This window comes from Heterocephalus glaber, unplaced genomic scaffold (assembly GCF_053883595.1).
Source record: "Heterocephalus glaber isolate CG9 unplaced genomic scaffold, H.glaber_assembly_v1.0 deba00001444, whole genome shotgun sequence".
Taxonomy (NCBI): Eukaryota; Metazoa; Chordata; class Mammalia; order Rodentia; family Bathyergidae; genus Heterocephalus; species Heterocephalus glaber.
The window spans coordinates 13,910,029-13,929,762 of record NW_028258297.1 but is presented as its reverse complement, the minus strand read 5'-3'; the positions used below and the strand labels follow the sequence as shown (position 1 = coordinate 13,929,762).

Sequence of the window (19,734 nt, the reverse complement as noted above, 5' to 3'; positions counted from 1 at the left end):
GTTTCCAGATAACCATTGATATGTTGACATGTAGCACAGAATAATTTATCAATTAACAGAATGGATATATTTGTATATATTTGGGGATTAGTATTGGATCCAAGTGAGGAATAACAATGATACTAAGATTTGAGGTGGGGCGAAAGGGGAGAGGAAGGGCTTTAGAAAAAGGGGACTACAGTGTGGATATCCACAGCCGTCTCTGTTTGGGGGTGACTCTTCCTGAGCTGATGAAAAATACTTGTACCATAATTGACAACCCTGGAGGAGAAAGGCTAAGGTCATGAGACACTCTCGTTTCCTTTTCCTCTGTCTCTTTTCCTTTCCTTTTTTGTAAAAGCTAGCTGTGAAGTGTGAGCGTTGCACCTGTCAGCCTGACCTCAATGTAGAGCCACCTTCTGAGCAGGCGACTGATGCCAAGTGCTGTGAACATAGCTTGTGGGGAACTGAAAATACCAGTGTACCATAGGAAATGAAGTTTCCTCATCTGTAAAGCAAAGGCTAAGTGATCACTTGCTTAAAATTCTGTATCTGTGAAGAATTCATATGCACGTAAATACTTTCACTTTTTTCTCTGATCTCTCAGGAAGTACATGCTTAAATTTGTCGCAGTTTCCCAAAGTGACTCTTAGTTGAAATGTCACTGCCAGCTTGTGGTTTGAACTCTTTTTTTTTTTTTTTTTTAAACATCAGTCAGAAACAACTAGAAGCCATCAAACAACTGCAAGAAGATGCTGTCAACCAGGAAGCCATCCTCAGGAAGAAGGTCCAAGAAGCCAGCAAACAGCTGGAGGAAGCCAAGCAGCAGGTAGGCAGGACTTGGCTGCATTAGACTCAGGAGAAAGCTCCTCAGATGTCCTTGAAACCATGAAGTAAAAATGGAGGAGGAACAAAAAAAGAGGAACTGTAAGGTTCAGTCCCTAGTGACTACAGTGAGCGGAGGAAGTATGGGGGGAGTTGTAAAAGAGGCGGTATCAACAGCCTGCTGATGAAAGAGGCAACTTTACAGGAGGAGGCAACTTGACATATCAGGACTTTTGCTGCTGTAGAAATAGCTCGGGCACACCAAACGCATGCAAACACGGAATTGCAGAAGTTCAGTAGAGGCTTATCACTTCCCTGAGAAGAAAAGCATATTTTCAGTTTCGTGTGCATAATACAGTGAGTGCCTGATTGCTTTCTTTCCTGGTCACTTGCTAAAATCCAGTGTTAATCATACATGTATCCAGGTGAAGGATCGAGAGCGAACAGCTCACTCTGCCAGTGAAAAAGCTAAGTCTCTACCACATGAACTAGAGGAAGCAATTTTGGAGCAGCGGAACCTCCACACTATAAATACTGAGTTATCGAACACTTGCCAGACCCTTGAGCAGAAGACAACACTGAAAAGTAAGTAGCAGATACTCGTTTATGTCCCAATTCATTTTACCCTGAGGTGGGGCCAAAGCACTAGAGCCATTTTTCTGGGTTACAGCTGCTGTGTTGTTACTGAATTTATGACACAGAGATGGCCTGGGAAAACCATATTATGGGGCCATCAGAGAGGTTCAGCCAGTAGCTGGGGACTTGAGTTTAACAGTTAACCTAACCTGCCTTGTTGGTTGGTTATTTGTCGTTAGATTTGTCCGTTCCTTTTTTTTCTTTTAAAATTAAATAGTACTTCTCAAATTTCTTAAAGTAAACAAAGAGAAAAAAAATCTGTATATTTGGAGTATTTGTACACTCAAGTTGTTTTACCTATTTCTGTCCTGATTTTCTTAGCTAGTTTTTAGCTATCATATGGTGGAAAAAGGGCCTGCTTCTCTGTTCCCCCTTAAGTAGGAGATTGGAAAGACAATTATGAATTCAGAGTGTCCTAAAATATTAAGTATGTATGAAAAATCTTTAACATTTTTGCTCTGTACTTCACTTACATATTTTACATTTTAAGAATTGGAATACTTGTACTTTTTCTGTTGCCTAAAAGTGCATAAGCACACATTAAAAATATATGTGAGAAGACAATTGTCAAATTACAGATGTCAGATTATTTATAAACTTGTTTTATTCTAGAAACACAGTACAGTAAAAATAAAACTTATTTAGCCATTTATCAGACAACTGCTCTTGTTCAGTGAGCTTCTTCTAGCTGTATAAATGTTCTTTTTATAGAAAGTAATAAACAACTAATTCTAAGCTTAAGGTAAGCTTGTGTGTGTTTGGGATTTGTTGTAGCCTTTCTACTGTTATCTGAGAAAGCTGCTTAAGAATTTAACAAATTGTCGAGTTTTATAATAGCAAGGGTTATTCAACATTGTATTATTTTAAAATCTTTATGAATTTGTCAGTTTTTAATAATTCTAATAAGTGTCAGTTCATTTTGGTTCACTCTGTCACCAATGTAAGGCGTGCTTTAAATCACAAAGTCTGTATCTTATGTTTTTACTACTTAGGATATTGCAGGAGGCTTCTTGATGATTAGAATTGTGCTTGTTGAGACATGAGTCATTCTCAGTGTGGTTTAAGGCATGCCTGCATTAGACGCTGTGCTCAGAAGACTAATCGTTTGGCCCAGTTATCTTCACATTAAATCAACATTATACCCCATACTTTTATACGGCTGCTCAGAATTTGGCTTCCCTTCTTTCTCTGCTGTCTTAGTTACTTTTCTTATTTCTGAGACAAAATACCTGACACCCAAAGTTAGAGGAGGAAAGGATTGGGGTGGGGATTTATCTCAGTGGCACTGTGGCTGTCTCAAAAGCTCGAGGTCCTGAATTTGATCCCCAGTACCAAAAAAAAAAAAAAAAAAAAAGGAGGAAAGGATTATTTAGCTCACAGTTTGTAGAGGTTTCAGTCCATAATTGGCTGGCTCCAAGGCAGGTATTGCAGAGGAGAAACAGTTCATGGCAAGCAGAAGGTAGCAAAGCAACAAGACATGACCACAACTTTTTCTATCCCTTATATTTTATCCAGACTACTTAGAGTAGATAGCACTCACACCCTTAATCCTAGTGCCCTTGATCCTAGCAATGCACCATGAATCAATTACTTACTCCACATCCAGCCACCTCTGAAAAAACCCCACCTATGACCCCATGAAGCTTTGGGGGACATCTAAACACAAGCCATAACATTCCACCCTAGCCCCTACAGACTCATGCACATCCCTTTATGCAAAAGGCATTTAGTCCATCTTCAAGAGTTGCCAAAGTCCTAACTGTCTCAGCATTGCTGAAAAGTCTTAAGTCCAAAGTCTCCTCTGAGATTTAAGGCAAACTCTTAGCTGTAAGCCCTGTACAAATGAAAAGAAAGTTAAACACTTCCAACATTCAATGGCATAAGATAGACATTTTCATTCCAAAAGGTACAAATGGGGGATACAAAGGAATGAGACTAAAGCAAATTCAAAATCCCAACAGGGCAAAAATTAAGTTCCACAGTTCCACTTCCAGGATCCCAGGCAATCTGTGGCAAATTGTGAACTCTAATGGGCTTGGGTGGCTCTGCCCCTATAGCACTGCTGGTGGTTGTAGATCCCATGGCTTCTCTCTGGGACCAGCTCTGTACTTTCCTCATGGTTTTCCTCAGATGATCCCTGTTCCTAGCTTCTCCAAACTTCTGTGGTTTCCACTGCACCTTTAGCTTCGCACTCATAGCTTCACACAGTACCCGCTCAGAGGCACACTGCCTGGCTTCCCAGGCCTTCTTCTGAAACCTTCCTGACCCCACAATTCTTGCATTCTTCAAGAATGCAAAACCAGCACCAGGTGAATGATGCCAAGGTCTGCTGCCAGCTGGAGCAGAAGCCTGGCTTCTCTCTCTCTCGGCTGTAGGAGTCTAGTCCCTATGAACCAAATCCTGAGAACTTCCCTAGGCTACTGCCAGCCTAGAACAAGGTACTCTGGGGGCTCTCTTCTCAAAGCAAAGTCTTTCACCTTTGCAACTCTGAAGCTGCAGAGACTGGAGTCCTGTTGGTTCTTGTGATGTTCTCAGACCATCTTTTCTGTTGTCTTCTTCTGAAATACTTGGCTTTTTCTTGCTAGTCTTTTCAGTGACCAATTTCTCCTCTGTTCCATCTTTGCAGGCCCCAGCTTTACTGGAGCTTCCTTTCTGGCCAAACTCAAAATGTTTTAAATCATACTGCTGGGCTCTTTGCTCTTGATTCTCAACATAAATCTAGCTAAAAGCCCCCAACAGTAGCCATGCCACCACTTCAACATTAGACTGTCTTAAAATTTTTTCTGCCAGATTAATTAGTCCACTGCCCTTAATCTCAGTCTCAGATAAGGTCTCTGGACAGGAGCAAAATGCAGACAAACTTTCTGCCTAGGCATAACACACATTGTCTGGTGTCCAATGGCCTATGCAGTCCTTCTTCCCAGTAGAAACCTCCTGAGCCTGGTCTTTACCAGCAGAATTTCTATCAGCCTTCTGTGCTCTGATCAGAATCTCCCATCATATATAGCCTGAGGGATTCTAGCTCTACTTTTTCAGCCAACATTTCCAACCCTTTCCTAAGTCTTCCTCTTTCCTCAAGTCTGCTTCAAAGGCTCCTAAATCACATGGTCAGGTGCAGTCACAGAAATTACCCTACTTCTCTGGTACCAAATTATGTGTTAGTTACTTTTCTCATTGCTGAGATAAAATACCTGACACCCAAAGTTAAAGTAGAAAGGTTTATTTAGCTCACAGTTTGTAGAGATTTCAGTCCATAATCGGCTGGCTCCAAGGCAGGGTGGCATGTCAGATAGGTATTGCAGAGGAGAAACAGTTCATGGCAGGCAGAAGGTAGCAAAGCAACAAGAGATGACCACAGCTCTTTCTGTCCCTTATATCTTACCCAGGCTACTTAGGGCAGGTAGCATTCATAACCCTTAATCCTAGTGCCCTTAAGCCTAGCACTGCACTATGAATCAATCCCAGCATCACACACTCTAGATCCAGCCACCTCTGAAAATGCCCCACCTATGACCACAAGAGGCTTTGGAGGGACATCTAAATGCGAGATGTAACACATGCCATGTTGTAGCACTTTCTTAGGATCAATTTTTGGAACCTCTCCCAAAGTGCATACTCTTGATATTATCAACTTGCCACTGTCTCCCCAGTTTGTCCTTAGGGGATAATTGGTTTAAATATTATTAAATGCAGCATATAAAAGCTCTTCTTCATTGAATATACTTTTTTGCCTGGATAAAGTAGGATGGACACTTCTTTCTGTCTTGAGTAGCTCATAAGCTTCCTGGATTTATGAAATCCCTTTCCTGTTTGTTTTTTCCCTGCCCAAAGAAGGCACACATACCAGGATTTTTCTCATAAAACCATGCATTTAGAAGGGTGGTTCTAATAATGCCCTTAAAAGTCAACCTTTGGGAGAAGAAGAAAATTGAGATAGTATATTTTTAAAATGTTCTCTATTGCAGATATTCCAGACAGATCGAGAGAGCAGTGAGATGGGACAGTTATCACACAAGCACGTCCACACACATTACACCATAACCACAGCCACCCCATGATGCTTGAGTTCTGAGTCAAACATTTGAATTCTGAGTCAGAAAAGAAAAATATTTAAATCTACTTAGCTCTTCTGAAACTCTCCAGCTAGTTTAATAAAATTACCAAAATGCTTAAAACCATTGCTTTCTGATCCATTTGACAAGATTTATCAGCAAATAATAGGGAATTTGTTTGGTTTGTTCAAGTGCTCAGGCCAATGGCAATGTGTACACAATACAACTGGGAAGGTGCTAATAACATTTGATTATAAATCCTGAACTTCATATTGAATAAATTATATTGTCAAAGTTTTCAACTGCTATGAGGACCGAAGTGATTTATAAAATGATTAGTGTGCATCTTTGCCTCCATGAAATGTGCCACAAGAACTGTTAAATTTCATGAGTAGTTACTTATACATTTTCTTTTTTCTCTTTTCACAGCTAAGTATCTTGTGACCATAGACAGTAGTGGATTGTAAATGAATGTTAGCTTTAAAAAGGAAATTGAGGGCCGGGGATTTAGCTCAGTGGTTCCACCACCTGCCTCGCAAGCGCAAGGTCCCGAGTTCAATCCCCAGTACCGCAAAAAAAGAAACCTAAAAAATTTCTTAGGTCTAGGTTACACATATAACACCTTAGGATGCATTTTATCTATAGGACTAATCATAGACTAATTGACCTATTCATCCTTTACTGTTCACTGTCTCTTGTCCCTAGCTGATGTGAAATTAAAATTGAATTACTTAACAGACAAGCAAATTAATTACCTTAGGAACCATAAATATTTCCTTGGGGAGGGATCCTAAGAAACTCCTTTCTATCAGAGTTCCTTATTTGAGGATCAAAACTTCAGTTTTGAGAAAGCTTTCCTTAGATGATCTCATGGAAAACTCTTTTCTACCTGGCTTTTCTCAGTATAGGGGGTGTGCAGGGTGAGAGGGGAACCCTAAGATCTCAGGATGGATGCAAGATGTGTCCCAAGCAGCCAACGATCAAGGGCAATGAGCCAAAGAACGCTGAAAGATAAGATGCTTAAAGCTTGGAATCGGGACCAAGGAGAAAGCTGAAGTCACTGTAGCCTGTTCAACAGCTCTGATAGGATAGATTTTTCCAAATGAAAATGCAGACATGAATGAAGTAATATTATCACGGTATAATGGTTTAAGAGCATAAGATTTGAAGTTAAACCAACCTGTGTCTTGACTCAAAGTCTACAAGAGAGTAGCTGAGTAAAATTGGGCAAATCAGTTTATCACCGTGTACCTCAGTATCCTCTTCCATGCAACTCAGTTGTGAATTACAAATAATATGAATGCAAGTCAGTAGCTACAGCTTGGCTATAGGCGGTCTACATGTTCTGCTAGACCATGTTTCTATGTTGTGAATTATCCTTTTCTGTGATCATTGATAAATGGGGAATGACATGTTAGGATAATAGGGAAGTTCTTTTGTTTCATACCTGATTTCCTTGGAAATAGGGTCTGAGTCGGAAGGCGTAAGAACTACCACCTTCAGGAGGAAAGGAAAAAACCCTTAGCCTGGCTGCTTAACAAGCACCAGCAGCTCTTGCAACTTTATTTTGAGAAAATTAAAAATAAGTGTCTGCATGTGAACCTTCCTCCACACACACTCACCCCAGCCTGTCAAGAGCTCTCTGTGAGACTGCTCCTCACGTTTGCCTTGGCCGCCCCCCAGCTGAGAGTTCCACTCCTATCTGCCCTTTCTCAGTGCCCTGCCAGCATTGTTCCATTTAAAGCATCACTAGCATTTCCACTCCGTGGTTTTTGTGTATTTTTAGTATCCAGTGAGGGGTTTTAAGATGCATGTCTGGGTGATCCACATTCTTTTCCTAGGTAATAATAATTTAGTGATTGTGCTTTTTAGTGCTGTAGTGACAGTTTTGCGTATACTTTTTTAGTGATTTCTTCCTAACCCTCCTTATTTCGTAAACCTTGGTGTTATTTTTGTTCTTGTAATTTTCAAATATTTTTAATGTATAATATAAAGAGTTCAGATCTTATGTGTGTTCTTCAACCAGTTAGATAAATACACATCAAAACCCAGAACTTCTATCAGAAAGTTTCCTTGAGCTACTTCCCAGCTTCATGCTCCTCCCCCGGGTTGGCCACAAGGAACAACCCTGATCTGATTGGGGTAGTTTGGCTTATTCTAGAGTTCTGTGTGTTCTTTTTTGTGTGTGTGTCTGCTTCCCCTTAGCATATTTCTGAGATTATCTATGTTATGTTTATCAGTAATACTTTTTATGGTTGAGTTGTATTTCTTTGTATGGATATTCTACAATTTGTCTTTTCTCCCATTTTGCATATCTAAAGTATCTGTCTTTCTGATTTATATCGGGTAAAGCTATTATGAACATCTGTCTTTGTGTGAACAAGTGTTCTTATGTCACCTAGTATAAATACCTAGGAGTAAATCTACCAGGTCATACATAGTTGGAGCTCTACCTTTTTAAGAACCTACCAAACATTTTTCCATGGTGTTTAGCATTTCACGCTCCACCAGCATTGTATGGGAGTTTCTGGTGTTCCATTTCTCCAGTAGTAGGTACTGTCAGGTTTTTTTTTCCCCATTTAAGCTACTCTCCTAGTATTATAGTGATTTTAATTTCTACTGTTTAGAGGACTAAGGATGATGAGCACTTTCTCATATGCTGATTGGTCATCATGTATCTTTTTTGGTAAACTATCTAAGTCTTTTGCCCATTGTAAAATTATGTTCTTTGTTTTTTCATTCTTATATATGTAAGTCCTTAGATATATATGTGTGTGAATAGTATTCTTAGTCAGTGGTTAATGAACCCTGATATTTTTAATGCTTGATTTTATAGAGCATGAGATTTTTTCACATATATCTTGTGTTATAAGAATTCATATTCCATAAATGGCAACCATCATTGATAACTGACTGCTATTATAACAGCTCTGGCAGTCTTGTAATTTTGATTTTGAATAGTCAATTGATGGTGGGCCCTTTGCCTGAAAGCACCAGCACGTAGTCATTTAGAAAGTGGCTTTATCTCAGCTTCCTTCAAAGGCGACACATCCGAGACACTTGTTTCCACCTTACATCACAGATGGCAGCGGTGGGGATGTACTGGTCACTGTTTTACTTGCATCTGTGTGAAGCCCAAAGGTCCTAGAGATATTGGATGTCCAACTCCAAAAACAGAATTCAAAAGTGCATGCAAATTGAGGTCATAAGCCAGTTTGTTTTGCCATATGGAAAATATGGAAATAGTTGCTACTCACTGCACAAAACATCTGTTGAAATAAGATTTTCAATGTGAGTGCTTTGAGATAAATTATTTCTAAAACCCAGGTTTGCCTGGTGGGAGAGCAGATGAGCAATTTAGACAGTGTTATACTCACTCATTATTTCTTTGGCAGCACGTGCTTAGTTTTATAACTGTAAGATGGTATTCTGATTTAGTGTTTCGGAGATACATGACCTTCAGAAACATGATGGCCACTTCTGAAAGCTTTGGTTGCTGTTTGTAGGTCAGGAGGAGAAAAAGGCCTTGTTTCTTAGTTTACTTAACACAGAGAGGTTTGAAAATAAGTCTAAGTATTAATGTGAAAAAATGTAATTATTTTTGGTTAAAAATGTTTTTCTCCTACTGGAGATAACTAGGACCATGAGATCTTAGTACTATGTCTAGGACAAACAATCTGCTTCGGCACGTGTGCCATAGGTTCGCCACCACTGATCTAGGAGATATTTATTTGTCAAGCTTAGTTGGCAAGTTATTTCTATAAAAATGTTTTATAAAATGGAATTTTTCCATAGGTAATATCCTGTATAATTAAAGCTTTAAAAGCTTTTTTCCTGAAAAAAATTAAAATTTGATTGTCTTCTTTTCATATGTATCAGTATTATTTTCGTGGCTCAGAATTTCTTCCGGCTAGTAAGATATAAAACTGTTGGTTTATAAAATAAGAAGCACCAGATTTCTCTGTGATTTGGACACCAGAAGATCTGCTGTTAATAATTTTCCTGGCTGTTAGTGCTTTAAAAAATATTCATAGCTATTAATATACTTGCATCTAGCAGAGCTCTCTACCCTCTTTTGATTTTTGCTTTTAATCTCCTGTGGGCAGAGAAAGCAGCCAAGCTTGTGAAAATAATGTATAAATTCAGATCTCACTGTCTGTGTCAATGTGTGAAATTTGTCACATGAATAAAGGGCATGGGTATCAGTACTGTATCTACTTTGGTTTTTCAAAAGATTTGGGCTTATTTTCACATTCCCAGCTGTATTTCAAAAAGGATAGGTTGCCAACTAGACATTGTGTGATTATGTAACTTACAGTATTAAATAGGTATTTTTCCCCATTTCCATTTTTTGAGAGATAAAACTTTGACAGTTACTAGGAAACAGATTTTAGTTAAGTGAAAAGATAAATATTTTAAACAATTCTTTTATTGGTACATTTTAGTTATACAATACGTTTACATTTATCATTGGGTGCTTGTACCTGTACATGATGTATCTTGATTCTTAATTTTTTCCCCATTCCCTGTGTGCGCTTCACCCCCTCCACCCTTCCCTATTTACATAGATTTCATTCCCATTTTTTTTTCTTTTCTCATAATTTTTCCTTTCACTTCTTTCCTTTCCCTTCCCCTCCCACCACCCCTACACCTTTGGACCTCTTCCTATTTCAAATTATCAATTATTTGTTTTGATCATTTTAATCTGTATTTACACTTTCAGTTTCTCACGCTGAAGGAACTATTCGGTATTTACACGTGTGTCCTATTTATTTCACTTAAGAGTATGGCCTCCATATGCATCCATTTAGCTATAAATGTCTCTAGTTTCTCATTCTTTATGGCTGAGTAGTACTCCATTTTATAAAAAAAACCACATCTTCTTTATCCAGCTTCCAGTTGATGGGCATTTGGGCTGTTTCCAGGCTTTAGCTATTACAAACTGTGCCGCGATGAACGTGGGTGCACATATATCCCTGTGGTCTGATTCTTTTAATTCTTTGGGGAAGATCCCCAGCAGGGGAATAGCTGGATCAAATGGGACTTCCAGTCCTAGTTCTTTGAGGTATCTCCATACTGATTTCCACAGTGGTTGCACCAGTCTGCACTCCCACCAGCAGTGGAGCAGGGTTCCTTTTTCCCCACACCCCCGCCAGCATTTGTTATTGGTTGATTTCTTGATAGCAGCCATTCTTTCTGGGGTGAGGTGGAATCTCAGTGTTGTTTTCATCTGCGTCTCTCAAATGACCAGTGATGTTGAAGATTTTTTCATATATTTATTTGCTGCTTTTACTTTGTAAAAGATAAATATTTTTAATTGCATATCATAGGACACTGAACTGAGCAGCACTGTCTTGTAAACCTGAATATAGCTCCATGGTGTACCAGTTACCAGGTCAGTCTCCTGGACATCAGCATTCTCAAGGTCCCAGATCTACCAGGACTCTTGGGATTGTAGGACCCTAGTTCTAGGGATCAAGAAGAAACTTAATGGAGATGGAATTTCTACATCTGTAGGAGGTTGGACTGAATGGCTTGTAAAGTGTTTTGTTTTGTTTTTGCAGTGCTGGGGATCAAACACAGGGCTTTGCAAATGCTCTATCACTGAGCTATACCCCTAGTCCCTGTATTCTTATTTTAAGATTGAATAATTCTGTGACTCACATCTAGAAGACCATTCACTTGCATTGTTAGTTTTAAATACCCAAGGGTATCATGGCTTAGCTGTTGCAATGTGCTTTTCTATTTTTCCCATCTTAAGTAGAGATTGCCATTCTCAGCAGTCAGTGTTCCCTGTCATTTCCTTCGGGCCCCAAATGGAAAGCCAGTAAAAGTTTATGAAGCAATAAAATGTATTATGGGCAAAGAGGGTTAAAGTGATCATAATGAGCTGCTTATAAATTCTTTTCATAGCAACTATTGAGTCACTTCGAAACCAGTTAATTAAAGGACGACTCCATGACCTGTTTCAGGTAAAAGAAAACCCCTGAGGTGCATGTTTGTTTGTTGTGGGGAAGATATCCAATTCATATAAGGTTTTAAAGTTAATTTGTAGTATATAGTAGAGGTTTTCACCATGAATACCCAATTTAGAAGAAAATGCTTCAGTGGACTTTGTTCCCTGTATACAGAAAGCATTTAACAGAACAGGAGGGAGAACTCACACTAGAGAGCAGCTCCTGAGAGCATCTTCCAAAGTGGAAGCATTTCAGAATTTGTTTTGCCCGCGCCCTCTTATCTGTTAGCAAAGAGCTGGTGTTTTAATCTGAGGCACCTCCTTTCTGATAGGAAGAGTTCGTACTTCAATTTATAATCATTCGCTGAAATTCTGAGGACCTTGGAACAGACTTTAATGGTTACTGTCCTTTTATCCTTCTCCTTTTGGAATTAAACTTCCCAATGTCTTTCTGTCTGGATATCTCAAGATATCTATGGTAGAGCTGAATATATTTCTTTCTCTTATGATAATTGGTGAGTCTCGTTTTGGGCTCAGAAGAATGTAAGGAACAGTGAAGATGGCACTGGAGGAAGGAGATGGAAGGAGAATGAACAAGGATATTTGCTGCTATCGCTTTCTGGAGCATAATCCAGACATAGCTGTTTAATCAGGAAAAAACTCTGTGTGTGTGTGTGTGTGTGTGTGTATTTGTGTGTGTCTAAGTCAGGCAGAGTACCAGAAAATCCTTGAAATAAATTGAACTGGAAAAAATCTCCATATCTGAAGAAGCTTTAACCTGCCCAAGAACACCTACAAAATTTTCTATTAGACAGATATGTATCAGTCTCTTGGATTAAGACCACAGTTTTAATACTGTAAAAATTTTCATAGACACCAGTCTCACCATTTCAAGTTATGTTACCAACCACGTTCTTTGGCTTCTACCTAAAGATTTTAATGACAAAACCATATACTTCCCTGTTCCTAATCTTTGGATTTCATTACTTAAGTAATGGGTAAAATTCAGTGGGAAGTTTACAATTACAAATATGTTTCCTACAAGGAGAACTCAGTGCTCTTGCCTGCTTTCCGTAGTGTCATTATCTTCCCTGCAGTCTGATATGTTTTGTATCTTTGACCCTTTCATCATTTTTTCAATGTACTCCACCATTGTGTCATGACAGAATGTTTTAGATGAGGAATCTTCTCACCACGATCCCCTGTCCTCCACAGAAAAAATTCAGCAGCCTTTTCAAGAAAAATTGGTAAGTATAGCTTTGTGAACTTATGCAAGTACGAATTGTGAATTAGCTACCATTCCAAAATGGAAACTTGAGTCCATTATGTGTTAATAGCCTTAGAACTGTAAACACACTGATTGTATTTAAATCATTACCAGATAAGCAATGGATATTTTTTAAAAATTTCATACACTATCCTAGTTGGTCCTAAGAAATGGCAGTATTTTAAAGGTTATAATTGCAGTAACATGAAGATTTATGTAATTTGGCTTGCCCCTCACTCCAAAGTCTTTGTTTATATCAAAATATAAGTTTCTTGAAACTGGCGATAAGAGTATTCTGTTAAATTTTTGAAAAATTATTTTTAGATAAGAATTCTAATTTACTCATATGATAAGCCTTTTGATCAGAAGCATGAATACTTTGTTTGACATCATTTATCCTCTTCCTGACCTCTTTCACAGGGTCATTTGAGACCAGTTTTATACTTCCTATCTTAGAATAGGAAGAAAGGAGCTGAGGAATTATGTCATGTTGCATTCCTTTAAAGAGCTAATAATGCTTGGTTTTTCTGTTCAGAAGCATTATTGTGGCAAACTACACTGGGATCAGGAAGCAAGAATTCACCAGACATCTTTGGTCTTGAAACATCCAGTCTGGTACACACCTCTGCTAGGTAAGCATGGATAGCTTCTCTTACACCTGCTCACACAGTGCTAGGCAGCAAGGAGGTATTTTAGAAAGAGAAAATAATTGCAATTATGTATGTATAGGAAGGCTGTTGAATACTTGGGAATTTATTTCTGAATTCAATCCATCTATCTATATATCTATGTATTTGAACAGCTATACCATATTATATATAATAAAAGGCACCATAAAATAAGTCCTCAAATAGGTCACAGACTGGTGGGAGGCAAGACTGATTTGGAGAAGGAGCCAAGAGGAGGAGAGAGTTAACACAATGAAAAGGGAAGGAGGAGTGCAAAGGCCTCAATTGTTTGAAAAGTCTTTTGGGGAACAAGAGGATTTTGGTCAAGAGACAGTAGAAAGTAAGTGTGCAGAAAGAAAAAGCAGGTCTGGGATCAGACTGTGAACTGTTACTGAATGCCAGGCTAAGGAAAAAGAGCTTTTGTCCTAGGGAGCGCTCAGAGTTGTGATGGCTCTTAGCACAACCTGGATACACTTAAAAGCAAAAGTTGATACTGGTTCTGAAAAAGCAAAAAAAATGGGATGATTATCAAGATAAATTTAAGAAATAATAGAAAAGTGATTTGAGGATTGTTTAAACTACTGGAGAAACTGCTATCACTGCTAATGGAGTGTCCAGTTTTGTGTTGGACAATAAATTAGGGCTTCATAGAGATTATTTTATTGATATTTCAGTGATAACCATGATCACCATGTTCCTAGTACATTCTATGCTCTTAATGTTTTCTGTTAACTCAGTTAATTCTCACTCCATCTCTGTGAAGCAGGGATGCTAATGTAATTTCTACTTTAAAGATGAAACAGAGGGCTGGAAATTTAGCTCAGTAGTCCTGCCACCTGCCTCGCAAGCGCAAGGACCGGAGTTCGATCCCCTCGGTACCAAAAAAAAAAAAAAAAGAAAAGAAAAGAAAGATGAAACAGAGATATTAATTTATGCAAGGTTATGCATCCCTTTATATGTAAGTAAGCTAAGATTCAGAGTAGTTTAGTTATTTATCCAAGATCACACAACTAGTGTATGTGAGAGCCACGATTTGAACTAAAACACTATCGTTGACTCCAAAGTCTATGTTTTTTGTTGAACTCTGCAGCTTCCTAAACATGGAAATACACACAAGATGTTTTCCCCTCTAAAATGGCTTGTAATTCCAACCTATTTCCTGGACCACTTTTTGATGGGTTGTCATCATATCTAACAATTTTCTCTTCAGGAGTCTACAAGTTGTCCTGTAAGGGGCTCAGCAGTATTTTAGGCCTTGCAGTCCATATAGTTTCTGTTGCTACTGAGCTTTATAGTGGAATGTACAGTCAGCCATGGACAATATGTAAACAAGTGTGTGTGGTTGTATTTCAATAAAACTTTATTTACAAAAACAGAGCTAGCTGAATTTTGCCTGCTGGCTGTACACTTTAGGCTCTCAAGTTGCCTAGTAGACATAAGTTTTCTGTTCTCTACCCCTCACTTTAAGAAAAAAAATTTCATATTTCCACCTCCATGTAACTAGCCATCCAGGTGAGATCTGATAAAACGTTAATAGAATTGGTTTGACTTTTGCTTTTTCAGAACAGCTTTAACAAATCTCTCAAGAAGGGAAGAATTTACTCTTTGTATAGTCTGAACCGGAAGTTAACTTCTGTTTTTATTCCTTTCTGTTCTACTGCAGATGCCTTTTATCTGGACAGTTGCACAGTGATTCTGAGGCTGGCACTGACATCTTTCTCATCTGTAGCCAGCCTAGTCCATGCTTCATGTGAAAGGGCTAAGAATGGAGAAATAAAGGATGGTGCTTTGGATGTGACTAGACAACCCAAGTGAGTTCCATGAGCCCAATTTACTTACCCTACTCTTCAAAGGCATCTTGTTCCCATTGCCTAACATTTTAATTGGTCAGAATTTCATGCCCTGAGATCATAATGTCTTCATCAAGGAAATTCTCTAATGTTCTGAGGATTTATAATTTTAAAATACAGAGATTGCTTTCGAACTTCATAATACCTATTCTAAAATTTTGAAAGATAAACTAGGCCACCTATGTTTCCCAGTTGTTATGTATATACTCTACGTACTAAGTACCTTAGGTGAGGTTTGCTCATATTTCTTCTATTCCTTTCACCCACAAGGTTAACAGGCCTTTGGGACTCATTCCATGCTCGTTTGCGCTCACCTGCCTTTTTAAGTATGCAGACTGATATTCCTCAGGAAAATTTAGAAATGTCAGGGGAGTTGGTGAGAACTACCTACCCCCAGTGAAATTTCCTTTCTGTGCTAAGGGTTGAGGAAGCAAGACTTTGAATTGCAAATTCTTCATTTTCATTTTTGGCTGGCTTTTCTGTTGTTAGGAACCTCTCTCTGATGGACTTAAACCATGGCTTTCATTAGAAATTTCATAGACTAGGGGTGGGAGAGTAGGAACTATGTTACAGTTAGGGATCTGTAAATTTTTCAGCTTTTCCATTTGTAGAAAATATCTGTACTTTGTACCCCCAGGTGCCTCAGCCCCACAAGTGGCCCCAACCCGGGACCAGATCGTTCGGGTTGCATCAGGATGAATAATGACCTAAGTATGGAAGTAAGTACAGGAAGAGATTGTAACTTCATTTCAGTATAACCTTATCCTGGTCCTCTTCTATGGTATTCTTTTTTCCTTTCTTTAAAAAGTACTATGAATACTCATAAAAAGTAGGAGTCTAACACCACAGAACTCAGATTTATGAAGAAAATTGGCTTTTGAAGTCAGAAAATTAAAATTCAGTCATTTTGGGGGAAGGGACTTTCTGGTCCATTTGTGGTATAAACTCTGGATTGTATGACCGAGGGGAGATTTGGATGAAATGTACTGAACGTTGTGCTTGAGAAGCAGGCTGGTTTGAGACTTACATTCACTAATGACGCTAAGAAGTGTCAGGTCCCACTAATTCTTTGCAAACTGGGGTTGAGGCTACATAATATGTGAGGAACTGGCCCTTTGTCAGAAGCCACAAAGCAAGACCATGCCCCAAGAGTATCCATTGCCAAGGTCAGATACTAATGCTACTTCTCTACCCAAGGAGAGAATAACATTGTATGACTTGAGAAAGCCCACTTGGGTCACCTCCCCTGGGCATTGTGATGTGGTTGGATTCCCTCCCGCTTCTGCACACTGAGGGTGGGCCCTGTGACCTCAGGCAGAAACAGCAGGCAGTTGTAAGGACTTGGCCATCCATCCTTCTACCTTTTTATATCTTTACTGATGTAAAATCCACATACCAAATAATTCATTAATTTAAACTGTTTAATGAAATGATTTTGATAAATTCACAGAATTTTACAACTGTTATCCATGATCAATTTTAGAACATTTTGACTGCCCCTCAAAGAAATACCATATCCTTTTATATTCTATTACCCTGGTCCTAAACCTCAGCCCTCAGGGGCTACAAACCTACTGTCTCTACCGATTTGCCTATTCTGGATATCATCCATAAATGGAATAAGACAATTCATAATTTCATGCCTAGCTCCTTTCAGTTAGCACAAAGTTTTCAGGCATCATGCATATTATTAATCTTTCATTCACTTTTATGGTAGAACAATATTCCATTGAATGAATGAATATACCATATTTTGTTTATCCACCTAGTTTTTGGCATTTGAGTTGTTTTTTACTTTTTGGCCATTGTAATGCTAGTACAAACATTACTATGTACTTTTTTGTGTAAACATATATTTTAAATTCTTTTGCACTAATACCTATAGATGGAATTACTGCATCTTATTGTAGCTATACATTTAATATTTTGAGGAATTGCAGGACAGATTTTCATAGTGACCATACCATTTTACTGTCTCCCTAGCAATATGTGAAGACTCTAACTTCTCCACATCCTCCTTTTGATTTTAGCCATCCCAGTGAATGCAAAGGGGCATCTCATGATGGTTTTGATTTGTATTTTCCTGGTTAATGTGTTAGCTTTTTGCTTGCTGTGAGAAAATCAACTTAAAGGAGGAAAAGTTTATTTTGGCTCATGGTTTCAGAGGTTTCTGTCCTTAATTGATAGTTCTATTGCTTTTAGGTCTGTGGGGAGGCAGAAGTACTGTGGTGGGAGGGTGTGGCGGAGGAAAGCTCACCTCATAACATGTCACCTCCTGACAGACAGGGAGCTGAGAGAAAGGGAAAGAGATGGAGAGGGATGGGCCAAGGAGCAGATCTAGTCCTGAAGGTCATGCCCCATGATCCACTCCCGTCAATTAGGCTCCAGCTCCCAAATTTCTCTTCCAATAGTGCCATCAAATTATGATCTCATATGATTCATCCATCTATGACGTTACAGCCCTCATGATCCAATTACCTTCCAAAATCCCCTCTTCTGAACACATAGAATTTTGAGGGGCATTTTAGATCTGCACCATGACATACACTTGTTGGCCACTTGTATTCCTTCCTTGGTGATATTGCTACTCATATCCTGTTGAAGATGGTATTATTTCTGTTTTCCTACTGAGTTGTAGGAGTCATTCTTATGCCTTATAAGTGTATACATCTGACATATTTTCTGTTCATTAGTACCTGTTTTACTAAGTAGCAAAGAAAAGGGAAATAGATCTATTTTGCTATTACTTAGTACTGTTCTTAAAAGCTTTAATAAAGGAAGTTGAACTTGGAAGCTTACAGGATGTTCAGCTGTTAGTAATTTCCCTGTTATCTGGCCCTGACTTCCCTAAGAGGGAAGAAACAAACAGCAACTGTGTACCAGGAACTTTGTAAGACAGGTTTTCTACATACCATGTTATCAGCCCTCTCCACAACTTTGAGTATAGTTTTTGCTTTTTACAAAGGAGGTATCTCAAGTTGAGGAAGTTAAGTAACTTTTCCAAGATCACTCAACTAGCGAGTAGGAAACCTGGATTTGAAATTCAGGTTTGTCCAGCTTCAAAGGATATGCCCTTTTCACAACCCCTTTTAACGACACCAAATTTAGACATTTCAATCATACGGATCACTACAGTTACCTTGAAAGTGCTGCCCTGCCCTGTATAACTAAAGGGACCTTCTAATCTGCTCTCATTGTGTTGTGTGACTGAGCGGCTTTGTCTGTGCTCCTGACACCCATTCAGTGATAGGAGTGACCACCAGGGTTCACAAAAGACAGTCTTCTCACATGCTCTGGTGGGATGTACAGGTTTCCTGAAGGTTCTTATGCTGTCCTAGTGTCATTTCAGCAGCCTCAGAAACTAGTCCATTGGCTTTATTTTGGAGTTGAAACCGGCAGTCCTCCACATTCCTATTTCAGAGTTCTGGTCCATTGGAGAATCAGTGCAGCCTGGAGGCTCTGCTGTCCCCCTTTTGTCCCCCAGCAGTTCCCCACCTGTCATCTTCATCCTCCCACCCCCATCTTTAAGCAGACAGTAAGCTCTATTTCTAAGAGTTCTCAATAAAAAATATATGGAATTAGAATGAATAAAAATGACAAAAATCGTAGTCCATGCTCAACGTAGTAAAAATGAGTTCTGTGAAGTCTTTGGCTTTAAAAGATGGATCTCTGCCAATCTACAGCCTTAAACAACTGACCTTGGCTTCAAGTTTGGTTTTTTTTCCGTTTAGTTTACTGGTACATTTTAGGTATATGATACAGTTACATTCACCATTGGGATCTTGTACCTTTACATGATGTATCCTGGTTCTTATTTTTTCCCCATTCCCCTGCCCTCCCTTCCCTATTTACAAAGACTTTGCTTCTGTTTCTCCCTTTCCTGGTACAGCCTACCTTTATTTCCTTGTCACAGCCTGTGGTTGTCCTTCCATGTCAGCCAAACCTGGTCACAATCACACAAACCTATCTAGGGTGTTTCCTCTGCCCAAAGCACTGTATGACTCTCCATTTGTCAAAACTCTATGTGACTTGTCAAGGCCCATTTTAAAATGCAACAGTTTCATAAAGCCTTACTGTGGTAGCATAAAATGTTGACAGTTAAGCATTTCCAGCTCTTGAGGTGGAAATCATAATAGATTAGATTTGGAGAGATCAGTTCTTTTTCCCTAAACTGGCTTCTCTTTGGTTCTGGAAACATCTTTAGGGCCTCAGCCTTTTATTTCTCAACTATTTCACTCCTTTCTTTGAGGCCTCAGTAACTCTTTGCCCTCCTTTTCTCATCCTTTATATTCTGGTTGCATTGGAGCAATTCATCTCTTTTTTCCTGTCTTTTCTTTCCCCCAACTCCCCCTTTTCCTTTCCTGGGGATTGTATCCAGGAAATATTGAGCTATATCCCCAGCCCTTTTTTATTTTATTTTGAGTTATGATACTGACCTCAAACTTGTGATCCTCCTGCCTCAGCCTTCCAAGTAGGTAGGATTACAGGCATGTAGCACCAT

At 39.0% G+C, this 19,734-nt stretch overlaps 1 protein-coding gene across 6 annotated transcripts in view; it reads left to right on the top strand.

The window, feature by feature from the left end:
- The window catches only part of Irag2 (inositol 1,4,5-triphosphate receptor associated 2), a 120,402-nt gene that overhangs the window by 66,901 nt on the left and 33,767 nt on the right, over nt 1-19,734 (top strand). For 5 of the 6 annotated variants that reach the window (XM_021259077.2, XM_021259078.2, XM_021259080.2 and 2 more), the window contains 7 exons: nt 694-808; nt 1,230-1,389; nt 11,406-11,464; nt 12,615-12,695; nt 13,251-13,347; nt 15,047-15,194; nt 15,871-15,952. In XM_021259077.2, the coding sequence (XP_021114736.1) occupies nt 694-808; nt 1,230-1,389; nt 11,406-11,464; nt 12,615-12,695; nt 13,251-13,347; nt 15,047-15,194; nt 15,871-15,952 (742 nt within the window). Of the gene's footprint in view, nt 1-693; nt 809-869; nt 1,390-11,405; nt 11,465-12,614; nt 12,696-13,250; nt 13,348-15,046; nt 15,195-15,870; nt 15,953-19,734 lie in introns of those variants that run through there. The other variant, XM_087213985.1, reaches the window with a different exon arrangement.